Source organism: Sinocyclocheilus rhinocerous, unplaced genomic scaffold (genome assembly GCF_001515625.1).
Source record: "Sinocyclocheilus rhinocerous isolate Xijiao unplaced genomic scaffold, SAMN03320098_v1.1 scaffold875, whole genome shotgun sequence".
Taxonomy (NCBI): Eukaryota; Metazoa; Chordata; class Actinopteri; order Cypriniformes; family Cyprinidae; genus Sinocyclocheilus; species Sinocyclocheilus rhinocerous.
In genome coordinates this window covers 658,975-683,728 of record NW_015659463.1, presented here as the reverse complement: position 1 = coordinate 683,728, position 24,754 = coordinate 658,975, and the positions used below count along the sequence as shown (strand labels likewise).

The 24,754-nt window shown below is 34.7% G+C and overlaps 1 protein-coding gene across 1 annotated transcript; it reads right to left on the bottom strand.

The window, feature by feature from the left end:
* Positions 1 to 1,410: 1,410 nt before the first annotated feature.
* Positions 1,411 to 24,469, bottom strand: matn4 (matrilin 4). The gene is made up of 19 exons (XM_016532631.1): positions 24,247 to 24,469; positions 18,818 to 18,934; positions 17,210 to 17,773; positions 15,666 to 15,788; positions 15,453 to 15,575; positions 14,252 to 14,374; positions 13,870 to 13,992; positions 12,517 to 12,639; positions 11,865 to 11,987; positions 11,244 to 11,366; positions 10,781 to 10,903; positions 10,019 to 10,141; positions 8,720 to 8,842; positions 8,186 to 8,308; positions 7,493 to 7,615; positions 6,638 to 7,051; positions 5,737 to 5,889; positions 5,405 to 5,509; positions 1,411 to 1,874 (listed from the first exon to the last, which is right to left on the bottom strand). The coding sequence occupies exons 2-19, from the start codon at positions 18,888 to 18,890 to the stop codon at positions 1,816 to 1,818; spliced, it is 2,844 nt and encodes a 947-aa protein (XP_016388117.1). The 5' UTR covers positions 18,891 to 18,934; positions 24,247 to 24,469; the 3' UTR covers positions 1,411 to 1,815.
* Positions 24,470 to 24,754: the final 285 nt, after the last annotated feature.

Below are 24,754 nucleotides of genomic sequence, written 5' to 3'. Positions count from 1 at the left end.
TGTTGAGATAAGACATTTGTCCTTTCGACATCTAAGTACTGGACATCTGAGCTGCAGCATGTTTGTGGTAATTAACACACTTTCACTGAGGCTAGCGGGAATCTCTGACATTTCACGACCTCCACTGAGCCTAGACTGAGCAAGAGTGCTGGCACGAGAGACTCGAGCGTCTCGGGCCCCAGAGGTCTGCAGGTAAAAGGGCAAAGCACTTGTTGTTCTGAAGCTCGCATCCCTGGGAGCGATTAGCACGTCTGTGGAGAGATGCAGAAAAGACCATGGAACATAATAAGAGAGATTATTTTCGATGTTAAAAGGTCTGCTGGTATCGAGAGATTTTGTTTTGAAATGTCAACGCTAATGGTCTCTTGGATTACGCTGTGGCTGATGTAAATATTAATCAATTACTAAATCTGCTAAGTTTGTGGATGTATATGTCCTATTCAAGTACACTGTAAAAATTATTTTTAAAGCTTAAATAAAACAAAGATTATTGAAGTAAGTTTTAGGAGAAAATATTATTTCATTTTTTTCTTTAAAATTTTACATTTAACTCGATGCTTTACTTGCCATTTCTATGTATTAGTGAAAATTAAATCCTATTTATTTAAATAATAAACATTATTGTATGTGATTTTCATTGGTGTATATATATATATATATATTATTGTGAAAGTCTTGTTTCATTACATTCATTATGTTTCATTATATTTTAATATGTATTATAGTAGATATTAGTATATGACTAGAGATAGTAGATTCATTATACTGTATATTATAGTAGAATATTTCGTGAGGCATCTTGAGAGCAGTCTGAAAACATCTTTATTTCACACTGTGAAAGAATATAGACACGCTTTGAACGTTTTTAAAAAAGAGTGTTATTAGGAAATATCCAAAAAGTACAAGAATTCACATATAAGAGCCTTATAATGGGGCCATTTGTTTTTTTGCAAACATCTAGAAAACATAAAACCTGAGGCCAGAGTACTCAGAGGTATCATAACTGTATTCTGTATTCAATAAAAACATAAAAACTGCAATCTTAAGGGGCACTTGTACACATTACCCTGTTTACAAAAATTTTCAAATCTCATTTTAGTGTTAACAATCCATTTAGGTCATTCTTGAGTCCAAAATCTGTTTGCAGTCCAGTTAAACATTTAACAATTATCAGACATGTTCCTCTGATTATTTCAAATATTCATGCACAACATTGACAGGCAACAGCTTTGGTAATATGACAGAGTGCGTGTGTTTGTCTCTTTTGGTATTAGTATTTTCTCTGTAAACTAATGATTCTAAAACTGTACAACAGAACAATTTGTAACAAATTTTTTTTTTTTTTTCATTTGTAATACATTTGTGCATAAAGGCATATCATTGCTCTTTTGTTGATTTTGATTGCTTCCATTGTCCTCATTTGTAAGTAGCTTTGGATAAAAGCGTCTGCTAAATGACTAAATGTAAATGTAAAGGTTTTACAGATCCATGGTCACACATTGTGCATAAATTTGGTGCCAAAAATTATGCAAATAATAATAAAGATGACAATATTTCAGAGTGGTACCAAACACGTAATTTCCCTTTTTAGTGTATAAATGCTAATATCACATTTGCCATAAATACATACCTCTCTATAAATCATACAATACAGATCATGTATAAATAGGGAACAATATCAGCCATGTTCAAAAATGGCACCGGAAATAGTGGGCCTCATGCCTCAGGCATCTACACCTGTAGATCTTGTGACTGTGGGACCCTTCACACCCAGCGGGCCCCGTCCTCATCTGCGCTGTTGTGTGAAGCGCTCTCTCATTTTCTTGTGAGCAGCTGGCTCTCTAGAACTTCCAATCGCTTTGTCATAGCTGACAGTGAAACACAGTTAAGGAAATATACTATAAAAACTGATCAATCACACATCACACAATCACACAATGATTGGCACATTTTGGTCAAATGCCTAAAATAAGGTCAAGCACAAGATATGTTCATGTTTTTCTATGACATAAAATACGTCAGTAATACCCCTTGTGGTTTTGAACGAGATGGTTCCAAACAAGTGGCTAAATGGGACTACAGAGGTTGTTGTGGACATTAAGTCATCACATCAAATAGGCCCATACAGAAATGTAATATATGACCTATATGATGTATATTGCCCTATATCAAGAGTGATATTGTCATATATGTTACCTATCATTTTCACATTCATACATGTACATTCTCTGATGGGTAGATGAAGATTTAATTTTATAACATATATAAAATCCCCATAGTCAAATGTGTACATGTACAGGTGCATCTCAATAAATTAGAATGTCGTGGAAAAGTTAATTTATTTCAGTAATTCAACTCAAATTGTGAAACTCGTGTATTAAAAGAGAATCTATGGGGTATTGTCAAGAGGAAAATGAGAAACAAGAGACCAAAATATGCAGATGAGCTGAAGGCCACTGTCAAAGAAACCTGGGCTTCCATACCACCTCAGCAGTGCCACAAACTGATCACCTCCATGCCATGCCGAGTTGAGGCAGTAATTAAAGCAAAAGGATCCCCTACCAAGTATTGAGTACATGTACAGTATATGAACATACTTTCCAGAAGGCCAACATTTCACTAAAAATGTTTTTTTTATTGGTTTTATTTTATTGGTTTTTGTTAAATGTGAGCCAAAATCATCACAATTAAAAGAACCAAAGACTTAAACTACTTCAGTCTGTGTGCATTGAATTTATTTAATACACGAGTTTCACAATTTGAGTTGAATTACTGAAATAAATGAACTTTTCCACGACATTCTAATTTATTGAGATGCACCTGTACATATGCTTGTTTTTATGATAAATATAATGTAGAATCTTAAATGTTCTGTAAAGCTGCATTGCAACGATTTGCATTGTGAAAAGCGCTATACAAATAAATAAATAAACTTGAATATGTTAATAATATCTATATATGATTAGATGTGACCCTGGACCACAAAACCAGTCATGAATTTTTCGAAAATGAATAAATAAGCTTTCCATTGATGTATGGTTTGTTAGGACAATATTTGGTCGAGATACAACTATTTGAAAATCTGAAATCTGAGGGTGCAAAAAAATTAAAATATTGAGAAAAATCGCCTTTAAAGTTGTCCAAATTAAGTTCAAAGCATATTACTAATCAAAAATAAAGTTTTGATATATTTACGGTAGGAAATTTATAAAATATATCTTCATGGAACATGATCTTTACTTAATATCCTAATCTATAATTTTGACCCATACAATGTATTTTTGGCTATTGCTACAAATATACCCATGCTACTTATGCCTGGTTTTGTGGTCCAGGTTCACATATATGAAATCAGCAATATCTACAGTATATATGATTTTTATGCTATTATATGTAGCAACCATATATGCTAACAATATATATATTTTATATACACAACTTTAATAAAACAATATATATACAAAATATCTGTCAGTTTGTATGTTTTTGTAATCCATTTTTAAATTACATGTCTATTACTTATGTAATATCAACATGTATTGACGAGTTTTATCATGTACATGATGTATATGTCCAAAAATGTATTACACAGACATATTTGTATGCGCTAGATATAGCATATATGAAATTGTTCCAATTTCCAATAGAAAATAAGTTTTACTTCAAATGAAAACGTATTACATATATGGAAATTTAATATATGTACATATATTACATTAGTGTATGGGGGTAAACTCATTTTCTCACAGCCTTGTTTTGTTTATAACTGCACTCTTTCACACTATTCTAACCCAAACTTTCAGGGAAAATGTTTTTTGTATCAAGATTGAAAGAGTTGTCAGAAGCTCAGATGGTGGCGTTGAAGTTGTGTGACGTGGCGTAGTTTGTTAATAGCCTACGCTTAGCTTTGTACTTCTGCCGATTGCATTTAGGCTCCCAAATTCATAAAAGTTGTGTTAATTTGTGGAGATTATCATGAAAAACAACACGTGTAAGAATCACACTTTTGTTGGCCACACAGCTTATTTTCCGCAATAATCCAAAAGCCAATGGAAAAATCCTACTTGGACCAGAGTAATGCTAACTTTTGGGATGGCCTACAAAAATGCATAATCACCGCAGCGCTGATTTACATATTTACACACCAAAAACGGTAAATTACATGGCTTTTTGGCCTCTCTGATAAGAAAACCAAGTGGGAATTGGATTGTGAATGGCATCGCTTTAACAAATGTGACCCTGGACCACAAAACCAGTCTTAAGTCGCTGGGGTATATTAATAACATATTGGCTGTTTATTAGCACTTATAAAGCACATATTCTGCATGACCATATTTTACATCCCTAATTCTACTCAACACCTAAACTTAACAGCTAACTATTAGTAATAAGCAGCAAATTAGGAGTTTATTGGGGCAAAAATCATAGTTAATGGTTTGTTAACAAATGTGACCCTGGACCACAAAACCAGTCTTAAGTCGCTGAGGTATATTAATAACATATTGGCTGTTTATTAGCACTTATAAAGCACATATTCTGCATGACCATATTTTACATCCCTAATTCTACTCAACACCTAAACTTAACAGCTAACTATTAGTAATAAGCAGCAAATTAGGAGTTTATTGGGGCAAAAATCATAGTTAATGGTTTGTCAATAGGGAGAATTGGACCTTAAAATAGAGTTTGAACCCAATTTTATATATGTGACCCTGGACCACAAAATCAGTCTTAAGTCGCTGGGGTATATTTGTAGCAATAGCCAAAAAACCATTGTATGGGTCAAAATTATTGTTTGACTCAATTTTGAAAAATTGACCCTTATGACTGGTTTTGTGGTTCAGGGTCACAAATGAGCTCAAAGTATCTCAGCAATGCACTCTAACCACTAGATCCAACTGTAAATGACTCCCATCAGCAAGATCTGTTCTTAAACTATGATGAGAGCCAAGAAGCAACATCCTTCCTTTGTAATCTCATCAAATTCTAGTTAAATGGATCCAGTGGAGACGTGCATCTGCATCTGGTAGTTCAGAAACATCTGTTTCTGGCCTCAGACGCGGGACAAGGGCTCTTTTGAGCTTTGATGAATGATGCTGAGTGAGAGATCTGAAACAAAGAGCCATTGAAGCGCGTGGGTCACAGAGGTTTATGTGAGGAGCCAAACCAGAGGGGCCAGTCTGGAACAGATCAGACCAACGGACACAATGTGGGCTCTTTCTGTACAGAGGGGCTTCTGTTAAACCCCTTAGCTTGTTGTAATAATGCGTTAATTCTCAGGTTATACTGGAGAAAGTTTGGAGTCTGGATGAGTTACGCTGCAATGCTGCATGGTGTAGTTGCATGTGCTGAAAAGAAAGCATGTTGTTTAAAGAATCTGTACTGATGAATATATAAAGGATATGTTTCTGGTTGAGCTGGTCTAGGGTGGACATCGTAACCTGCTGGAACTCCACAAGACTTTCACAAGCGCAGGGGTCCTTAACCTCGATCTCTCCTTGACTCTCAGCTGAAAAATGAGGCATTAAATGTGAGAATGAAAGAAATGTTCAATATATTCATTATCAATAATTTCCTTAAATTCTATACAGGCTATATATTCCTTTCGTTGGCACCTCATTATGTGAACATTGCATGTGTGTGTTTACCTCAGGCTCTAGATGGCGCTGTTGAACAAAATACTGTGTGCCATCTAACAGATGATTCAGGTATGTGTTCTCAGTCTTTCAAACGCACCTGCACAGACATTGAGTTTGAGGTTCTCAGCGATCTGGCTGATGGCAGTGAAGTCGGCGGTGTAGAAGAAGTGTTTTCTCATGGGCTCAGAGGCAATCTCTCTCAGCTCATCCTCCACGGCTTTACCCACACCAACAGCATACATGGTGATACCTGCAACATGCAAGACACACATCAAACAATGTGTCATAAAAATAAGCACTTTTTTTTTCAGTAAAAAGCTCAGTGAGAAGATGCTTAACTAGCTATTCATTTTACAAGAGGTTTGCAATTTTTGGAAAATGTTGGATATTTGGGAAATTTGGGATTAAAATTCTATTTTAGTTTTTTCAACATTTTCTGGCAATAAACTATTATTTAATTACTATAAATTAAAATATTTTAACAATGTTTTAAATAAAAAATGTAATAAATAAATACATTTAAAAATATAAAACTGAATAAAATATTTACTACGTTAAAAATATTTTTATTTATATTTTTTATATTACAAAGTTATTTTCTTACATTACAACTTGTGTACAAATGCAGATTTTTAAAACTGTAAATATACATTTTTATTTTATTTATTTATTTTATTCATTTTTTTATCTATTCATTCAGGTTTGCAATTTTGGACAGTTTGGCACATATTAGATTATATTTTAAAAAAAACTGATTTAATTTATTTCGATCTTTTCTAGCAATAATAATAATATTAAAATAAAAATACAAAATAAAAATAAAAAGAATAAAAAATTACACTAAATGTTCAAAAGCTAGACTAGGCTAAATTTATTTATTTATTTTTAATTTTGCTAAATTAAAGAAACGTGTTTATTTTAAAGCAATTTATACCACAATTTGAGTGCCACTTTTATTTTGACTACCACTTTTATTTTCAGCCCTTAAATAAAAATACCAGCATCCTTGGCCTTCTTGGCCCACTCCTGAATATCATCCTGCGATCGCCCGTCGGTGAAGACCAGGCCGACCCGTGGGATGTTCTTCTCAGCAGGACGGGCTCCGTCAGCCTCAGAGAAGCTGTTCTCCACCATGTGTTTGAGAGCCAAGCCTGTCATGGTCCCCTTCTCCATGTATTCCACATTCATCACAGCCTTTTTGATCTCTTCTTTTGTCTGATACATGCTGAGCGGAAACTCTGTCCGCACTCGGCTTGAGTACTGGACGAGACCCACGCGTGTTCCTTTAGGGGAGACGTCCAGCTGATCCACCACCTGGTTAACAAACTGCTTGACAAGCTCAAAGTTCTGCGGCCGCACGCTCTTGGAACCGTCGATGAGGAGGACCAGGTCGATGTTGGAGGATCGACAGGCTTAGAGAGGGCAAGAGAAATGAACAAACAGCAGAGAAGGTGGGTCATTTATTTATTAATTTTTTTTATTTTCAAAGATGAAGTGTCTAATTTGGGCCACAAAACAGCTATAAAAATAAGTTCCATTTTCATATTTGCTTTCCGGTGCAAAAAAAAAAACTTCTTTTATATTTAGCCTCGAGGTTTAGAAAAAATGTATATGAGCAATAGTACAGCTAACATGTAGAGGTCTCTGAATGTTAAACTGAGATATAACAAAGTATTTTAACACTGAAAAAATTGCACACTTCACCTCTAGCAACAGAATGCATGCAGTTTATGAAAACACCAATCTATAGTTTGCAGCTTTAGGAATTCAGCTTTAGGCATTTCCCCTTTTAAAACAAAGTTTTGGATAATCTCAGCTATAATAAGGGCCGTCTGAATGAAAGCGTGCATTACTTCCGCAGCTCTTGCCGTCGTCCTGTAGTACATGGCCCTCAGGACATATGCAGTGGTATGATCCCGGAGTGCTCACACACTGGTATTCACAACCATGTTCCACTGTGTTACACAAGTTATCCGCTGCAGAAGACCAAAACATGAAGAGCATGTCATAAACCACAATGAAAACAAACATGAAAGGGATTTATGAGGTAAGTCAGAAAAGGAACGTCATTTACATAATGAAAATGAATACTTTTCTTCAGCAAGGATGCATTAAATTGATCAACAGTGACAGTAAAGAAAATATAAAGTAAAATATTTTCAACTTCATAATAATATGATATTATGCATATTAGAATGATTTCTGAAGGATCATGTGACACTGAAGACTAGAGTAATGATGCTGAAAATTCAGCTTTGCATCACAGGAATAAATTAGATTTTAAAATATATTCAAATAGAAAACGTTTATTTTAAATTGTAAAAAATATTTCACAATATTACTGTTTTTGTTGTATTTTGGATCAAATAAATGCAGCCTTGGTGAGCAAAAAAAAAAAAAAAGTATTTCAAAAACATTTAACCCTAAACTTTTGAATAGTAGTGCACTATCTGTTTGTAAGCTTTATAAAATAAAATTCCAAAAAATGTGAATGAAACTTATTTCTGCTATATCATTTCATTCATATATATGAGCTTCATACATACACTGGCAGGTCTTTCCGTCCTCCTGAAGAGTGTATCCCACGTTGCAGCGACAGTAGAAGCCATTGAGCACACTAACACAGTGATGATCACAGCTGTGATTCCCAAATGAACAGTAATCAATCACTAAGAGACAAAAACAAAGGCAATAGTGTTTTAGTGAATAAATGGTGCAAAACCTCCTATATACTGCTTCAAAAATTGATTAAATATGACATGTTAACTATTCTGAACAGGTTACATTTCAAACTCATAATTGAAATGACACCAAAATCATCCATGAACACATTAATTTTGACCCGAACACAAGACATGCAAGATCAACCAACAAAATATAGGTTCTCTTAAAACTAAGGTTATAGAAGAGCATAAGGTAACTGTCCATTTTAAGAAAATTACAACAATAAAAAAACAACATTATAAGAGCTGAATAATTTAAAGAGCCTGATGCCAAGTCAAACAGAGTAAGCAAGCATGATTAGCGTTGTGTGTATGGATCTGGAACAGAATGTGTGTCGATCAGTTACTCTCACTAACTTGTGCAGGTCTTCTCGTCATCACTGAGAGTGTATCCATCTTTACAACGGCAGTGAAAGCCTTTCAGGACACTCACACACTCATGCTCGCAGCTATCATTCCCAAATGAACAGTAATCGATCACTGGAACAGGAAGAGAATAGCAGGAAACACACTTTAGAAAAGCAGAAAACTGAAAACAGTTCACAAGTTGTGCCTCAAATTATGGAGAGACAAGCACCCTTAAGGTACTGTTCTTATTTTGAAGTGGAACACTTAGGAAGTAGTTAACGGTTAAACCAGCTGGTCCAAAAGGGAAAGGATGTAGAGTTCATAATGTAACAGATGTGTTTATTTTGTGGTTGTTTTATTGCCCTTGTGATATTTTTGTATGTTTTGTCCCTGCTGTTAGTACAGGTTTGATGCTGGATGCTGTTGACCAGCAAAACCTGTGGAAGCCAATTGCTGTCTCACAAAATAAAAAATAATATAAGTAATAATACCTTTATGACTTTTATTTTCACAAGTGCGACTTTAAATCTCCCAATTTTGATCTTATTTATTTCAAATGTAGTATTATGTTCAAAAGTATGTGGTTGGTAAGATTTTTTAATGTTTTTGGAAGAAGTCACTGATGCTCACCAAGACTGCATTTATTAGATCAAAAATATAGTAAAAACTGTAATTATATGAAATGTTATTACAATTTAAATGAACTGTTTTTGATTTGAATATATTTTACAATGTAATTTATTCCTGTGATCAAAGCTGAATTTTCAGCATCATTACTCCAATTTTCAGTGTCACGTGATCCTTCAGAAATCATTCCAATATGCTGATTTGCTACTCAAGAAACATTTCAGATTCTTATTAATGTTGCTGATTCATATTTTTGTGGAAACTTGATATATTTTTAAGATTCTTTGGTGGATAGAAAGTTCAAAGGAACATCTAAAATAGAAATTTTATAAATGCCTTAAAGGCATAGTAAGTGATTTTTCAAAAACACTTTATAAAACTGGGGCAAGACCCTTTTGGGGTAGAGGCGTGTTTGTTTTGGTGATTTCAAATATGAACATTGGCTACCAGAAATCACTCACTCTGCCTTTAACTATCACTTTGGATCAATTCAATGCATCCTTGCTGAAAAAAAGTATCGTCTTTAAAAAAAAAAAAAATCTTTTGAACGGTAGTGTATACCTCAATTTATCCATTTTATTTTTTACTCTGAAGCAGAAATGGGCTTTCACAAAAGCTAACAAAAGCAAGGTGTGCATAATAGTACATGTGTGTGGAGTTTGACATGTCGCCCTCACTAACTTGTGCAGGTCTTGAGGTCATCATTGAGTGAGTATCCTTCATTACAGCGGCAGTTAAAGCCATTGAGCACACTCACACACTCGTGCTCGCAGCTATCGTTCCCAAATGAGCAGTAGTCGATCACTGTACGTATATGTGGGGCGGAGCTATCAAAATAGGGGCAAGACCCTTTTGGGGTAGAGGCGTGTTTGTTTTGGTGATTTCAAATATGAACATTGGCTACCAGAAATCACTCACTCTGCCTTTAACTATCACTTTGGATCAATTCAATGCATCCTTGCTGAATAAAAGTATCGTCTTTCAAAAAAAAAAAAATCTTTTGAACGGTAGTGTATACCTCAATTTATCCATTTTATTTTTTACTCTGAAGCAGAAATGGGCTTTCACAAAAGCTAACAAAAGCAAGGTGTGCATAATAGTACATGTGTGGAGTTTGACATGTCGCCCTCACTAACTTGTGCAGGTCTTCAGGTCATCATTGAGTGAGTATCCTTCATTACAGCGGCAGTTAAAGCCATTGAGCACACTCACACACTCGTGCTCGCAGCTATCGTCTTAACTTTTATAAAGAATATCTCTTTGGATTTGAGACTTTAGTCTTTGCAACTTTACAGATCTTCTTTATGCACCAAGAGCTTGTAACACTCCAAAGAGAAAGGAAAAATTGAAATCGCATCATATGACCCCTTTAAGTATCAAATTGGGGTTATGGATACTCCGATGTGTGTAGGTGTATAGTTTTAACATGTGGCCTTCACTAACTTGTACAGGTCTTCATGTCATCATTGAGTGAGTATCCATCGTTACAAATGCAGTGAAAGCCTTTCAGGATACTCTCACACTGGTGCTCGCAGCTATCGTTCCCAAATGAGCAGTAATCAATCACTAGATATGGATTAGATGCATTTAAAGAACATGACCAAACAGGATAAACATTTTTCTTTTATATACTGTCTGTAGTTCTCAAATTTTCTCAGTTATTGATTATGAATATGGCGGAGAACTTGTCTTTGGCCATTGTAAATAAAACCACAGCTCTTACTGGGCCCCAAGTCTGTTGGAGTTAAATTCAGAAACCCTTAAAGACTGGAAACACTCCACCATTTAGAAAAGTTGTTATAAGTTTAGCAATGGATGGCCCAAATATTGATACTAAACAACTGAGGAAAAAGCAGAGAAATTACATTTAAGTTAATGCATAAATTGATTGTAAGCCTTTACTAACTTGTGCAGGTCTTCTTGTCATCGTTGAGTGTGTATCCATCATTACAGAGGCAGTGAAAGCCTTTCAGGACACTCACACACTCGTGCTCGCAGCTATCATTCCCAAATGAACAGTAATCGATCACTAAATATGAATTAGATGAATTAGAATTCAAAGATATGACATGTTGTACCAAATATAGTATTTCATTAATTCATTAATAGTTTTAAAGTAAAGTTTCTTTGCTTCTTCCAGATTCTTCCTTCTCAATCGTCTACCATTAATATGACAGTAGGGCTTGTTGTGTATAGTTGTATTGTAGTTTTGAACAATTTAACATTGATACAGTTGCTCCATTGCGGCTGACATGTTTTCTCATGACAACAAAACTTAGAAAATTTCCCACTCAAAATTACAATTGTGTGGTGATGTTGGTGTCTTCTAAATACAGTCTTTCCAAATTGCCTTGAACGCACAAAGTGTTAAAACTGGAAACACTCCATCTCTCTGAAAATCTCTTACCAGCTTAGCAATCGATGGCCCTAAATATTGATGGTAAACAATTGAGAAAATAGCAGTGAAATTGATTTTTAGGAATGTGCAAATTGATTGTAAGCAAAAGGATGTTCTCCCTATACTAACTTGTACAGGTCTTCTTGTCATCATTGAGTGTGTATCCATCATTACAAACGCAGTGAAAGCCTTTCAGGACACTCACACACTGGTGCTCACAGCTATCATTCCCAAATGAGCAGTAATCAATCACTAAATATGGATTAGATGGATCATAATTCAAATATGACAAATATTCCAATACATTTTTATATATAACCTTTGTGCTACAGCGTTTAGATACTTTAAATCAAGTCTCCTTCCAATTGTTTCTCAATTATTCTCCATGCTTAAGGTTAAGAACTTGTTTTGGCCATCACATGCTCTGACTGAGACATTTATGTGCTGTTTTGGAGGGAAAAACAAGAGGATGCGGTTTTCTAATAGAGGCTGTGTGGCCTAATTCCCAATCCCAATTCCCAACTGTGGACAAACATCTGAAATCCCTTACAGAGCTTTCAGTGCTTTGAGAGATAACAGAGAGCAATGAGAGGAAGGATATTATACTATTAAACCCAATAGGATCCACATCTGTTGATATTCAAACTAGCATCTTAACAATTTAGCATGGATGGACCCAATACTGATGGTAAACAATTGAGAAAAATGTGAAGTAAACTTGATTTTAAGGGAATTCCTTTTGAATCTGTGAATGTACAAACTGATGATGGACTTCACTAACTTGTGCAGGTCTTCATGTCAGCGTTGAGTGAGTATCCATCGTTACAACGGCAGTTAAAGCCATTGAGCACACTCACACACTCGTGCTCGCAGCTATCATTCCCAAATGAGCAGTAGTCGATCACTGGAACAGGCAGAGAACAGTGAGAGAAAAGCTTTGGCCAAGCAGGAAGAGCAAACCACATCAAAGTAAACTACAAGCTGTGTTTATCTTGTTTCAGAACATTTAAGCTGCTAAAACTATATGCATGAGTCCGTTTAGCAGTGCTAGGGAATAACAAGCTTAAGTCAGCAACGCTATTAATTAACTACATTTTCAGTAGCATGACAGTAGCTTAGCTACTTTCAAAACAGTGTATTTTTCCAGCAACAAGCTAGTTTTACTAACAAACAGTAGTGTAGCAGGAAAAATGCTAAATCACAGTTTTGTGCCAGATAACTACTACTAACAGGTGAGTTAGCTACTTTTTGTGAGTAGCTTGTAGCATCTAACAAATAGTAGCTTGTGTACAGTAATTTACTGCAGCTTGCTAAGCTACAGTAACAAAAACATGCTACTTGTGCTAACAAATAGCAGAGTAGCATGGAAAAATGCTAAATCACAGATTTTTAAGGCATTGCTTACAAATGGTTTTGCGCCAGATAACTACTATTAGTTTTAACTGAGTTAGCTACTTTTTGCTAGTAGCATATATAAATAGTAGCGGACAGTACTCTTATTAATTTGAAACTGTAGCTTGCTAAGCATTATAAGTAAAAGTTATTTGTGCTAACAAATAGCAGTGCAACATGGTAAAAATGCTAAATTACAGTTTTTTTTTAAGATACTGTATTCCTTACAAATGTTTAGTGCCAGATAACTACTAATAATAGTCTTAACAGCTATTTTTTTGCAAGTAGCTTGCAGCATTTAACAAAGTAGCTTGTTCTTGAATTGCTAACTGACTTGCTAATCTAAAAGCCACTCGATGTGAAGCAGCTTCCCCATACTGCTTATAAACGAAAAATGCTCAACTATTTGGATATGTTTTTACTATTTGCTATAAAAACTGCACAGAACTAGAAGCTCAAACACTAAAACACAGTTTTTGTTCAGTGGCTTAATAGATAAACCAGCTGGTCACAGGAGGAAACGCACAGATAAGTAGCGCAAGTGTGTTTTATAGCAGCATAATGCAGCCAAGAGGAAACTGTAATGACATTGCGAATTTTGTCTTTGCATTAGAAACTCTTCCATGTGTTTGAAAAATGTTAGTAAGTCTGTGTCTGGCATGTAATTATAGGCTTGTAGTGTTGTGGGTATTTGTGAGTCCTCCATATGTGAATTGTATGCGTATCTGTGGGCCTCACTAACTTGTGCACGTTGTTTCATCCTCATTGAGTGTGTATCCTTCATGGCAGCGGCAATAAAAGCTCTGAAGCACACTCACACACTCGTGCTCACAACTATCATTCCCAAATGAACAGTAGTCGATCACTGGAACAGGCAGACAGAAGCATGAGACTTTGGTGATGCTAAAACACATGCAAAATTCATTGCTGTGTATTAATGTTTGCATTTGGTGATACTAGCATACAGCTACTATGCAAACATGTATTATTTCTGCTTGTTTTACATCACCTGCTCTGTATTCATATGGTATAAGCTGAATGGAATACTATTGCAATACTACACAGCATATACTTTTTTATATTTTAAAAAGCGTTGTAAGTTGCATGGAATTGATCTCACTAACTTGTGCAGGTTTTCAGGTCATCGTTGAGTGAGTATCCTTCGTTACAGCGACAATTAAAGCCATTGAGCACACTCACACACTGATGCTCGCAGCTATCATTCCCAAATGAGCAGTAATCGATCACTGAAACAGGCAGAGAATGGTGAGAGAAGATTTATAGGTGAGTAAATCAGGTGTTAAAGACCCTCTGAAATCAGGACTGGAGCTTTCTGGGTTTTAGTTTAGTAATTACAGAAATTGATTACAGATATAATTACATATGTGTATTTTTTAAATATAAGTACAATGTAAAAACATGTATGTACACAATAAGTGCATTGTACCAAATGATTCATTCAAATGTAAGTACATAGTAGTTAAGGCCACTTAATATAAAGTAGGATCACTTGTTTGGTGAATTAAAGTGAATTAAAATAAGATTAAGCTGAAGTACTAAAAATAATAAAACTAAAATAAATATAAATTAAAGCTAAATAAAAATATTTTACAAAACTAGTAAAAACATCAAAAGCATATAACACAAAACACAATTTCTAAGTTTAAGTGGAAGTAGTAAAATGATAAAAGTGAAATAAAAATAAATTAAAGCTAAATGAAAATATTAAAACAAACTAATAAAAATGATGAAAGCACATAACAAAATTACAAAAAATTTAAACTAAAATTTAAAAGAAAACTGAAATTATAAAAATGAAAGCTAAATCAAAATATTAATAAATACTGTAATAGTATTTAAATAACATTAAAATAAAAACTGGATTCAATGGAAAAATATGTCACGAGGGAAAAATGCTTATCAACTAATTTCACGGGATCTTTAAGTTTGCGTCTAAATGTACAAGCAAGCATACTATGTGCTGAGGCACAATATACTGTGCTGTACACTAGCAGAACAGGTGTATATTTAATATACAGTATGTTCCTTGGTTATGTTCAAAATGGAATACTATAGTGTACACACTACTGCATACTGCACAGAATATGTTGTATACTGCACATTTTAGCAAACTCAGTTTAAATATTCCATGCATACAGAACATTTGCATACTGTGTTCACTACGTATAATGCGTATTGCTAAAATAGTATGAATAGTATGGTAGTATGCTATTCCGAACATAACCTTTGTCTGTTATTCTACAAAAAATAGAAGTTCAAACTTCACTTAAATTGTTACGCAGATATCACTTGTGTGTCACTGACTTGTGCAGGTTCTCTTGTCGTCGTTGAGCATGTATCCCGTGTTACAGTCACATGTGAACGACCCGGGTGAAGCGATACAGATCTGATCACAATCATGTTTCCCTTCAGCACATAGATCAATGGCTGCAAAGCAAACACACACCTGTTTAGCACCGCTGGAATGATTATTGTGTCATACTTCTATGATGATGTGTCATTTGCAAGGCTACACACGTGTGCAGGTCTTGCCGTCCTCGTTGAGCGTGTATCCAGGCAGACACAGACAGTGGTAAGAGCCAGGCGAGCTCTCACAGATGTGCTCACAGCCATGATCAGACTCCAGACACAAGTCCATCCCTGCAAATCCAACGCACACATGAGTACTGAGAAAGCAAGAAATGCTAAATCATGGTGTCCACAGGATGTAAAAGAAACAGCATTCATGTGCTTAGTCAACATAAGATTTATGTATAGACTATTTGTTGCTGCCGCGTGTTTTGAGTTTGAGCTCCGTCAAGTTAATTCTTTATCGTCTATTTTTTATCTTGAAATCAATTTTATACACCATCATTTTCGTTTCTATAATGTGTGAATATATCCCCTATCGTATTCTACAGCAAAAACAATCAGAGCGCCTTGTTATCACTAGCTTTATTTTGATTTCCCGAGTCCGCTATTAGCTTATAGCCCGTTAGCATCGCCAGTGTGTTTGCCGCTAATCTTGCTTACATTGCTTTAAAAGGGGAGTCATCTCAATTATCACCAGTAAAGTATGGAGTGCCACAAGGATCTGTCCTAGGTCCTCTGTTATTTTCAATATACATGTTGCCCCTTGGTAATATTATTAGAAAATACGGGATTAGTTTCCACTGTTATGCTGATGATACTCAACTATAAAATGGCATATAATTGTTGTTAACAAAATAACAAAAAATTAAGATTGTGATTAATTACCTATATTTAAGATTGAAATTTTAACAATCTTTTATAAAGATTATTTTTACTTATTTTTATTATTATTTATCATTTTTTTATTTTATTTGTAAATTTAATTACATTATCTTAAAATTTATATAGGACCGTTTAAAAGTTCTTTTTTAAGAAATTATTGCTTTTATTCAGCAAGATTGCATTAAATTCATCATTAAATTGATAATTCAAAAGTGACAGTAAAGATATTTATAAAGTTGCAAAAGATTATTTCAAAAATGCTATTCTTTTGAACTGTCTATTCATCATAGATTCCTAGAAAATAAAAATATTAAGCAGCACAACTGTTTTCAACATTGTTGATAATAAAAAAGTTTCTTTTTATTTTATTTTTTAATTCACTAAATCAGCATATTAGAATGATTTATGAATGATCATGTGATGCTGAAGACTGGAGTAATGATGCTGAAAATTCAGCTTTGCATCATAATTTGGAATAATTTATATTTTAAAATATATTCAAATAGAAATCTTTTTTTTTTCATTATTTGAGAAAAATCAAGTAAAATCAGTAATATTGTGAAATATTACTGATTTTACTTGATTTTTCTCAAATAAATGTAGCCTTGGTGAGCACAGGAGACTTTTTCAAAATCGTTAACAATATAAACAGACCCTAAAATATTTGCATGGTAGGGTACATCCTTTGTTATTGCTAAGAAGAAATTACACCTTTGAGTTGAGGTTTGAGGTTAGAATCTTTTAGAAAAGAATCCTAAAAAGTTAAACTTTTATGACTAGATCCTTTCTCTAATGTGGAGCATATATCAAATGGAGAAACACTTTACCACAAAGCTTGTCTTGGAACTGAAGACCAAACTGGTGAATGAGGTCAAAGCTCTCCACCAGGAACACGTGATCCTCAAACGGTGGAGATGCCATAGCTCGCAGTGAGGTCATATCAGCCCTGGCGACACCAATGGCGTAGATCTCAAGCCCAGACTCCCTCGCAGCAGCTGCCACTTCAGCCACACGGTCCTGAGGACGGCCGTCTGTCACGATAACCGCTACGTGGGGGACGTTGGGACGGGCACCTTCTTCAGCAGAGAAGGCTACGTTCATGGCATAGCGGATGGCCAGGCCGGTCATGGTGCCCTGTGCCAATGGAATGATCTCGTTGATGGCTTTGACCATCTGAGCAGGCTTGCTGAAGGCTTTGAGGGAGAACACGTTCTGGACTTGACTGGAGTATTGGACCACACCAACTCTTGTAGCTTCCAGGCCAATGTTCAGCTCATGGATGATGTCTATCATGAACTTGCGCATTGTCTCAAACTCATGGGCACGAACGCTGCGCGAGCCGTCGATGATGAACACAAGGTCGACCGGGCCAGATTTACACTTCGGTTCAGCTGTAAAAAAATGGAAGAAAAAAAAGAAAAACACACAATGACAATACTGATTTACGAAAACAAGTACACTAGGGTTCTTTATTGCCATCGATGGTTCCATAAAGAACCTTTAACATCCATTGAAACTTTACATTACACAAAAGGTTCTTTATTGTAGAAAAAGGTTTAAATTACTCTTCAAACAAAAATGGATCTTTTAAGAACTGTTTAATGAAATGCCCTTTGGGAACCAAATTAACCTTTAACATCCATGGAAACTTTCAATTGCATAAAAGGTTCTTTATAATGGAAAAGATTTTTTTTAGATTATTAAAATTACACTAAGGAAAAATTAAGTTAAGAAACTTAAAGTTTCTTTGGGGAACCAAAAATGGTTCTTCAATGGTAGAACCTCCTTTATTTTTAAGAGTGTACAGTGTTTTCCAATATCAGGGCCATGTTTTACTGAAATGTAAAAGTTTTGAAAACATCATAAACAGACATGGAAGCTAAAGTTTAAAAACAGACCACTCAAGTCTCAATGAAGTGGACAGTTTGGCCTATTTTGAATGCATTTATTGGTATCATACAAAAAATTGGCTGCAGATCTGTTCTGATAGGGTTACAGATGCAAAATGCAAAAAAACTATATCATGCATAATTTAAATAGCAAAGCCTATACATCTTTATTTTTTTAAGAGGGAGGAGAAAATGCATCCAATGCCATCTAATCAAACCCCATTTGGGTCCAAATTTGGAAGATGGGTAACCATGAACAAAATTACCCAAATTAAAAGAAAAATTTACTCAGAACATATTAAAATAGAAGTTCACCAACTCTGTGAGGACAAACATGATGTTATTACTATGTGCTTTGTGTGGTTAATTAATGGCTGCCAAGAGCATGAAACCATTCAAGAGACATTTAGAAACCTAATATTCAAATTATAAAGACAATTTGCATATTGGGCCTATGCCATTCATGCTTATATTTTGGTTTAGTTTTGCATGTAAAACTTACTGCCAAGATTGATTTTTAAGTGTTATGACTGCGGTTTAACCAACCTGATTTAGGTCTTGCTTCCGTCGCAGCTATTAAGGCTATTAGCACACCAACATACACCAACGCACGTGTCATGTTTCGTTGACAAAGGCCCAATCTTACCGCAAAAATCCCACTGGCTGTAGGTGGAGAAAAGAAAGAAAGAGAAAAATTGCAGGTCAAGGGAAATTTGTGCTTTAAAAACAGCCATACATTCCAGTCTGAGCTCGCAATAAAACGCGACACCAAACAGATGGTCCACAGCAGCAGTTCTAAACAGGCCGTTAACATGGAAGAGTTAATAGACTTTTGGGCCGATCACATCACCATAGGCACTGAGTTCAAACGCTGTGTGAAGTAATAGCTGGAAAATAACAGCGTCTGGGACGTTGGCGTTGTAAACGGCGTGCTATCAGTCACTTTGGCTTTCAAAAAGGGATTTGCTTCTCCAGAGGCCTGATAAGGGTTATCACTATCAGTGGGCCACAGAATGGAGGAGTGTGTCATGGTTTGGCATGAATTGTTGTCTTTGAACTCGGCAGATAAACAGCCTGACAGATTACTGCTTTTCTATTCACTATTCAATTAAAAACAGCATTTCAGCTGTACACACATTGCAGCTGAAGCTGATATGCTTGCAGGAATAATTAACCCAAAAATGAAATTTCTGTCATCCTTTATCCACCCTCATGTCAATCAACACCATGTAAAGTACCATAAAGGTTGTCTATACAACATGCACTATATTGCAAATATATATTTGCAACTTCTGAAGTCATATGAAAGCTTAATGCAATGAATATACTTTTTTTGCCATAGCGCTCAAATCCCTTTTTAAGGCCAAAAGTTGGGGTCATTAAGATTTTTTTTTTTTTTTTAAGAAATTGAAACGTTTATTCAGCAGTGACATATTAAATTGAATAAAAATGACAGTAATTGCATTTACAGTATAATGCTACAAAAGATTTTATTTCAAACAATTCAGAGTATCTATAAACATATTAAGCAGCAAAACTGGTTTTAAACATTGAAATGATTTCTGGAGGATCATGTGACACTGAAGACTGGAATAATTATGCTGAAAATTCAGCTTTGCATTACATGAATAAATTACAATTTAGAAATATATTAAAATAGAAAACAGTTATTTAAAATTTGACCAAATAAATGTATCATTGGTGAGCATAAGAGACAATAAAAACATGGGGGAAAAAATCATACCGACCCCAAACTTTTTCAACAGTACATTACACTTTTGAGGTGAATACTCTCAATTGTTAACATGAGAGTATTCACAAATCTTCTACAAGATCTTCTACAGGGCAAAATGCAATCATTTTGGTCTATAGTATGGCTTCAAAGGACTAGGAGTTTTCATTTTTGCTCAATCTGGAAGATTAAAATCAAACTGATTTAAAATATAACGTAAGTAAATAACCACAGAATGTTAATTTCAGGATGAATTAACCTCTTTCAAATTCAAAAATGAAAAAAGAAAAGATATCACACATGCATGCCTCTATACTACTCTACTTCTCTCAGCATGAGCAACATGACCTCTATGACCAGGAGTCCAGGACTGGTTTGTAGTTTCTCTCAGCCTTGATATAGACTCTGCACATGACTGTCGGTTTCAGTGGCATCCAGGTTAACGGCAGACTTCAGTCCCTTGTGTGCTAATACAATGAATCCTCTGTGCTAAATGTGTACATTAGGCTTTGAGTGTGTGCGTACGAGCTGCCGAGGCTCTTAACTCGGCTTTGATTATTTCAGCACTGTATGGTCACACTCATCATATAAGCAGATTCAGAAGATTTAAGAGGTATGTTTAAGAGAATATAGCATCATTACTGGCTTTTGGATGGCAGCCAATGTCATATTTAACTGCACTATATTATGGAGCACGTCTAGCAGGCATACAAAGAGGTGCTGTTATTCCAATCCATTTGTATGTACTGATATTTTACTGATAAATTGTTTCCATTCAACTGGCTTTGAAGAACATGCAGCCCCTTGTAAATGGGTTTGCTGATTTAATGAACACACCCCCCCTCCATATTTCACAATTTCAGGTCCTGCATCTGGAAATAATGCAAATTCCATGTGACCACATCACTACCAACTTATGTAAAATCACTTATCCTCTTCAACCATGATTCCTGTTTGCTTGTTATTCAAGGTCGTAACTTAAAAGCCCACGTGTCCACGCTTTACTCCCACAAAATAATCAACATCTGCACTAAATGTCACCCACATTCATTTCTATTTGGACTTTACGCCTCATTCTGTGTTCAACTGCTTGCCACGTGGAGGGAGGCGTGAGAATTCAGCACCTGAGTACAGGTGACTATCTCTGAAAACAAACACACATATAGATTTACAAATACTCCTATGAGGCTGATAACACAGTTATTGGAAATGGAGATGGAGAAGTCCTCTTACAACAGGACTCTGACAGTTACACTATTGCGAAAGGACGGAATAAAGTAAAACCAGTTGGCATGAACAGCAGTGGAGTGTCTGGCACTATAGAAGAGTTTATGAAGATTTCAAAGTGGCTGTTGTACACCTGAACGCCATGCAGGACCAAAGGAAAGGAGACAGAGAAACAGGTCAGTGCGAAAAATATGGTAACAATGGTGGCCAGTGTTTTAAGTAAATTAAATTAATGTATTTTTTATTCATATTATATAATATTTATAATATAATATAATATGTTTTTTTTTTTTAATTACAAATTTATAAAACTAATAAAAGAGAACCATGTTAACAATGGTGGGCATTTTTTCAAACAAAATAAATTAAATGTATACTATGAATTAATATGAATATTTATTAGATAATATTGTATTTATTAATTAAAAATAATTAAACAATGGTGAGCATTCTTTAAACAAAAATTTATTTATTTATTTATATTATATTAATTATGTATTTTATTTATTGAGATTGAATGTAAAATAAATAAAAGAACTATTTAATGGTGGGCATTATTTTAAGATATAAATATTTTGATATGTATGATTTGCAGTATGCTATCACTTTCCTGACAATTTTAGTTAATCATAAAAAAAATAAAAGATTTATTTGTTTATATTGTGTAATTTATATAATTATGTAATATTTGTATTTAATTTATTAAAAATAAATAAAATTAATAAAAGAGAACCACATTAACAATGCTGGGGATTCTTAAAAATAAAATCATATTTTGCATAAAAAGCCTGTTTTAGGATCTTTAATATTTGCAATATTCCAACATTTAGCTGACAATTAAACAGTTAAAAATAAAATAAGTAAAATAAAAGAATATGTATTTGTCATTTATATTATATAATATTTGTAGATATTTATTAAAAAAAAACTAATTCTCATTAGTGTAAAGCATTAAAATAAATATCTGATTCTCAGCATAAATCATATATCAGCATAATTTAAAGGCAGGACAACAAAAACTACCTTTACAGTTTAAAGAACGTAGTATTAATTAGCATGAAATGCAAGGGGCTAATAAAATAATAAAATAAAATAAAAAATACTAGATAAGCTTAATATTCTTTAAACAAATTAGAATTTTTTTTTGGCTTTGGGATAAAATATGACCTTATTCATCATGGGTTTCATCAATCTCTGAACTTTAAAAATGAAGGGGGAATAAATTATCATTATAAATTGTATGTGGAAGAAAAAAAAAAGACAGCTCCTCTGAGGAACCTAGACCAAGAGAAACCATATCCACCCATCAGAGTAACGTAGAGGAGTGAGAAAAAAAAGAACAACAACATTTCTTCCAGTGTGTTGTATATATATATATATATATATATATCTCTCTTTAGAAGACTGTTTAAGCTTCCCGGATCGCAGCTCTCACCCAAAGGGATCTCCATGGGGTAAACATTTCTCTCAGCTTGACATGGGGCACAGACGGACCAAAGAAAAACCCAGTGTGAGTGAGCGAGGGAGAAGACAGGAGCATTAGAGGAGGGCGTATGGAGGAAAATGACAAGCGTGGTTTCTTTGGCAGCCAATTGACTGACAGCTTCAGAGCACAGTTAGATTAACTAACAGCAGCTTCTTGTTAAAGTGGGATTTAAAGCAGATGTGATGCTTTACTGCTAATAGCATTTTGCCTCCAGCCAACCACTGTGCACCTAAAGCATGTGGCTGTGTCCCAAAACATGGTTAGCTGCCTATCTAGATAGCACTGTGGAAAGCATGATGCCCAAATATGCTGTTTAGGTTGGCGGCTCACTAGGTTTTGAGACACAGACAGTCTGTTACATGCTGATCTATATTTAGTTTAGTTCAAGTCTTGGCTGTGTTTAGAAGGGAATACTAACTAGGCCTACTGACTGCACAGTATATACTGTGCACTGTCACAGATGCTTTAATAGAACATTCAGAAGAATAAAATATAGTTTTTATAAGAATTGCTCTGGAACCATTTATTTTATGAATCATTTTCAAAATTAGTATATGCTGCATTGATGATCCATGATTAAATTAGCCATTTGATCATCATCCCAAAATTTAAAAATGTTGCAATTAAATTAAACTTTTTCTAGATTGCATTTTTGCTTTTTGAACAAATATTTAGCAAATATATATATATATATTAAAAATGGTAGCTGACATAGCTTCCACTTGAAAATGGAAGGCCAATTTAGGAGAACTGCATTGTGGGAGACATTTTTCCACAATATGCTTTGATAGTAAACCACACACTATAATATTTCATGGATACAGAAAATTCACATACTGTGCACGATATACAGACAGCAGAAATAATATGTCAGTATTTTAAATAAATACACTTTTCGCGGATTAAAAAAAAAAAAAAAAGACCACGTGATGCGATCATAACAACGCCACATTATATTGAACATGGGTCACATAACATTTTTAAATAGTTTACACATACGAATTAAATATTAATCAAATAAAGTATATTTTTAATTAAATCTCGTGACAGACATTTATTCCAAAAAGTGTCATCATACTCAAAAATTGCCTAGATAAAAACAGCCTATATGAAGAACCAATTGAATTTTATAACGAAAAAATCATTGCATTATAAATAAATTATTTTATATAACATGCATATTATACTATGCAGTATTTAAATGAAAAGTGCGTCTGTTTTATTATTGAGGTTAACATTTAACATAAAAACATCGTTTAAAAATAACACAAAAATGCTCAGCTGAGCACATTTCTCACATTCACTAAGTTAAACGGTCTCACGACTGCTATTTTAAAGTTTTTTCCCGTCAAAATGTGTTTCTTTTTTTAGAAGGTCACTGTCCAGGTCGTTAAACAAACTGTTTAATTAGTCAATGAAACAATTAAATCGCAAGCAACACTGCATTTTCCTCCCAATTCTCCAGGGTTGGCCATTGTGGACTCGACAGAAGTGTCTCACCTGTACACATCAGACGCGTGCTTCACTCACCTCAGGTAATGACACAGGAACAGTCTCTCCTGTAGAAGAGAGCAACGGTATCCAAAACTACCACAAAATGACGCAGCAGTGGTTTAGAAAGCCTATTAAAAGAGTCAAACAGTGTTTTAAGGTGAGTAGTAACCTCTCCAGGCTATTATTCAAGCATAGAGTGAACAGTCAAGACATTGGCCAGGTATTAAATCTACAGAGCACGTTTAAAATGTAGATCCCACCCCCGTCCGAAATGGAAAGAGCAGGCAGGATTTCTTTGGGGGGTTGCAGCAGGAGAGAGAACATTAACGCTTTCTTTCAGTGAGCCTACAGAAATTCCTTGCGGTTCTGCTTTAGTCCACGACTGATGCACCAGCTCTTGAAGTGCCATTAGTGAACAAAGAACTGACTTTATCAGGCTAAATTTCATTTACAGGGATGCGATTTTCTTTATAGGCTTCCTGTGAAATATTAATGTGGTCTGTATTAGGGTAGTCAACGAATAACTGTATCATGATTTACTATA

Coding starts and splice junctions, on each gene's coding strand:
- matn4 (XM_016532631.1), bottom strand. CDS start 18,890: ATGACACGTGCGTTGGTGTATGTTGGTGTGCTAATAGCCTTAATAGCT. Junction 14,375..15,452: donor CGACAAGAGAACCTGCACAA/GTCAGTGACACA, acceptor TGCCTGTTTCAG/TGATCGATTACTGCTCATTT. Junction 8,309..8,719: donor TGACGAGAAGACCTGCACAA/GTTAGTGAGAGT, acceptor TTTGTCTCTTAG/TGATTGATTACTGTTCATTT.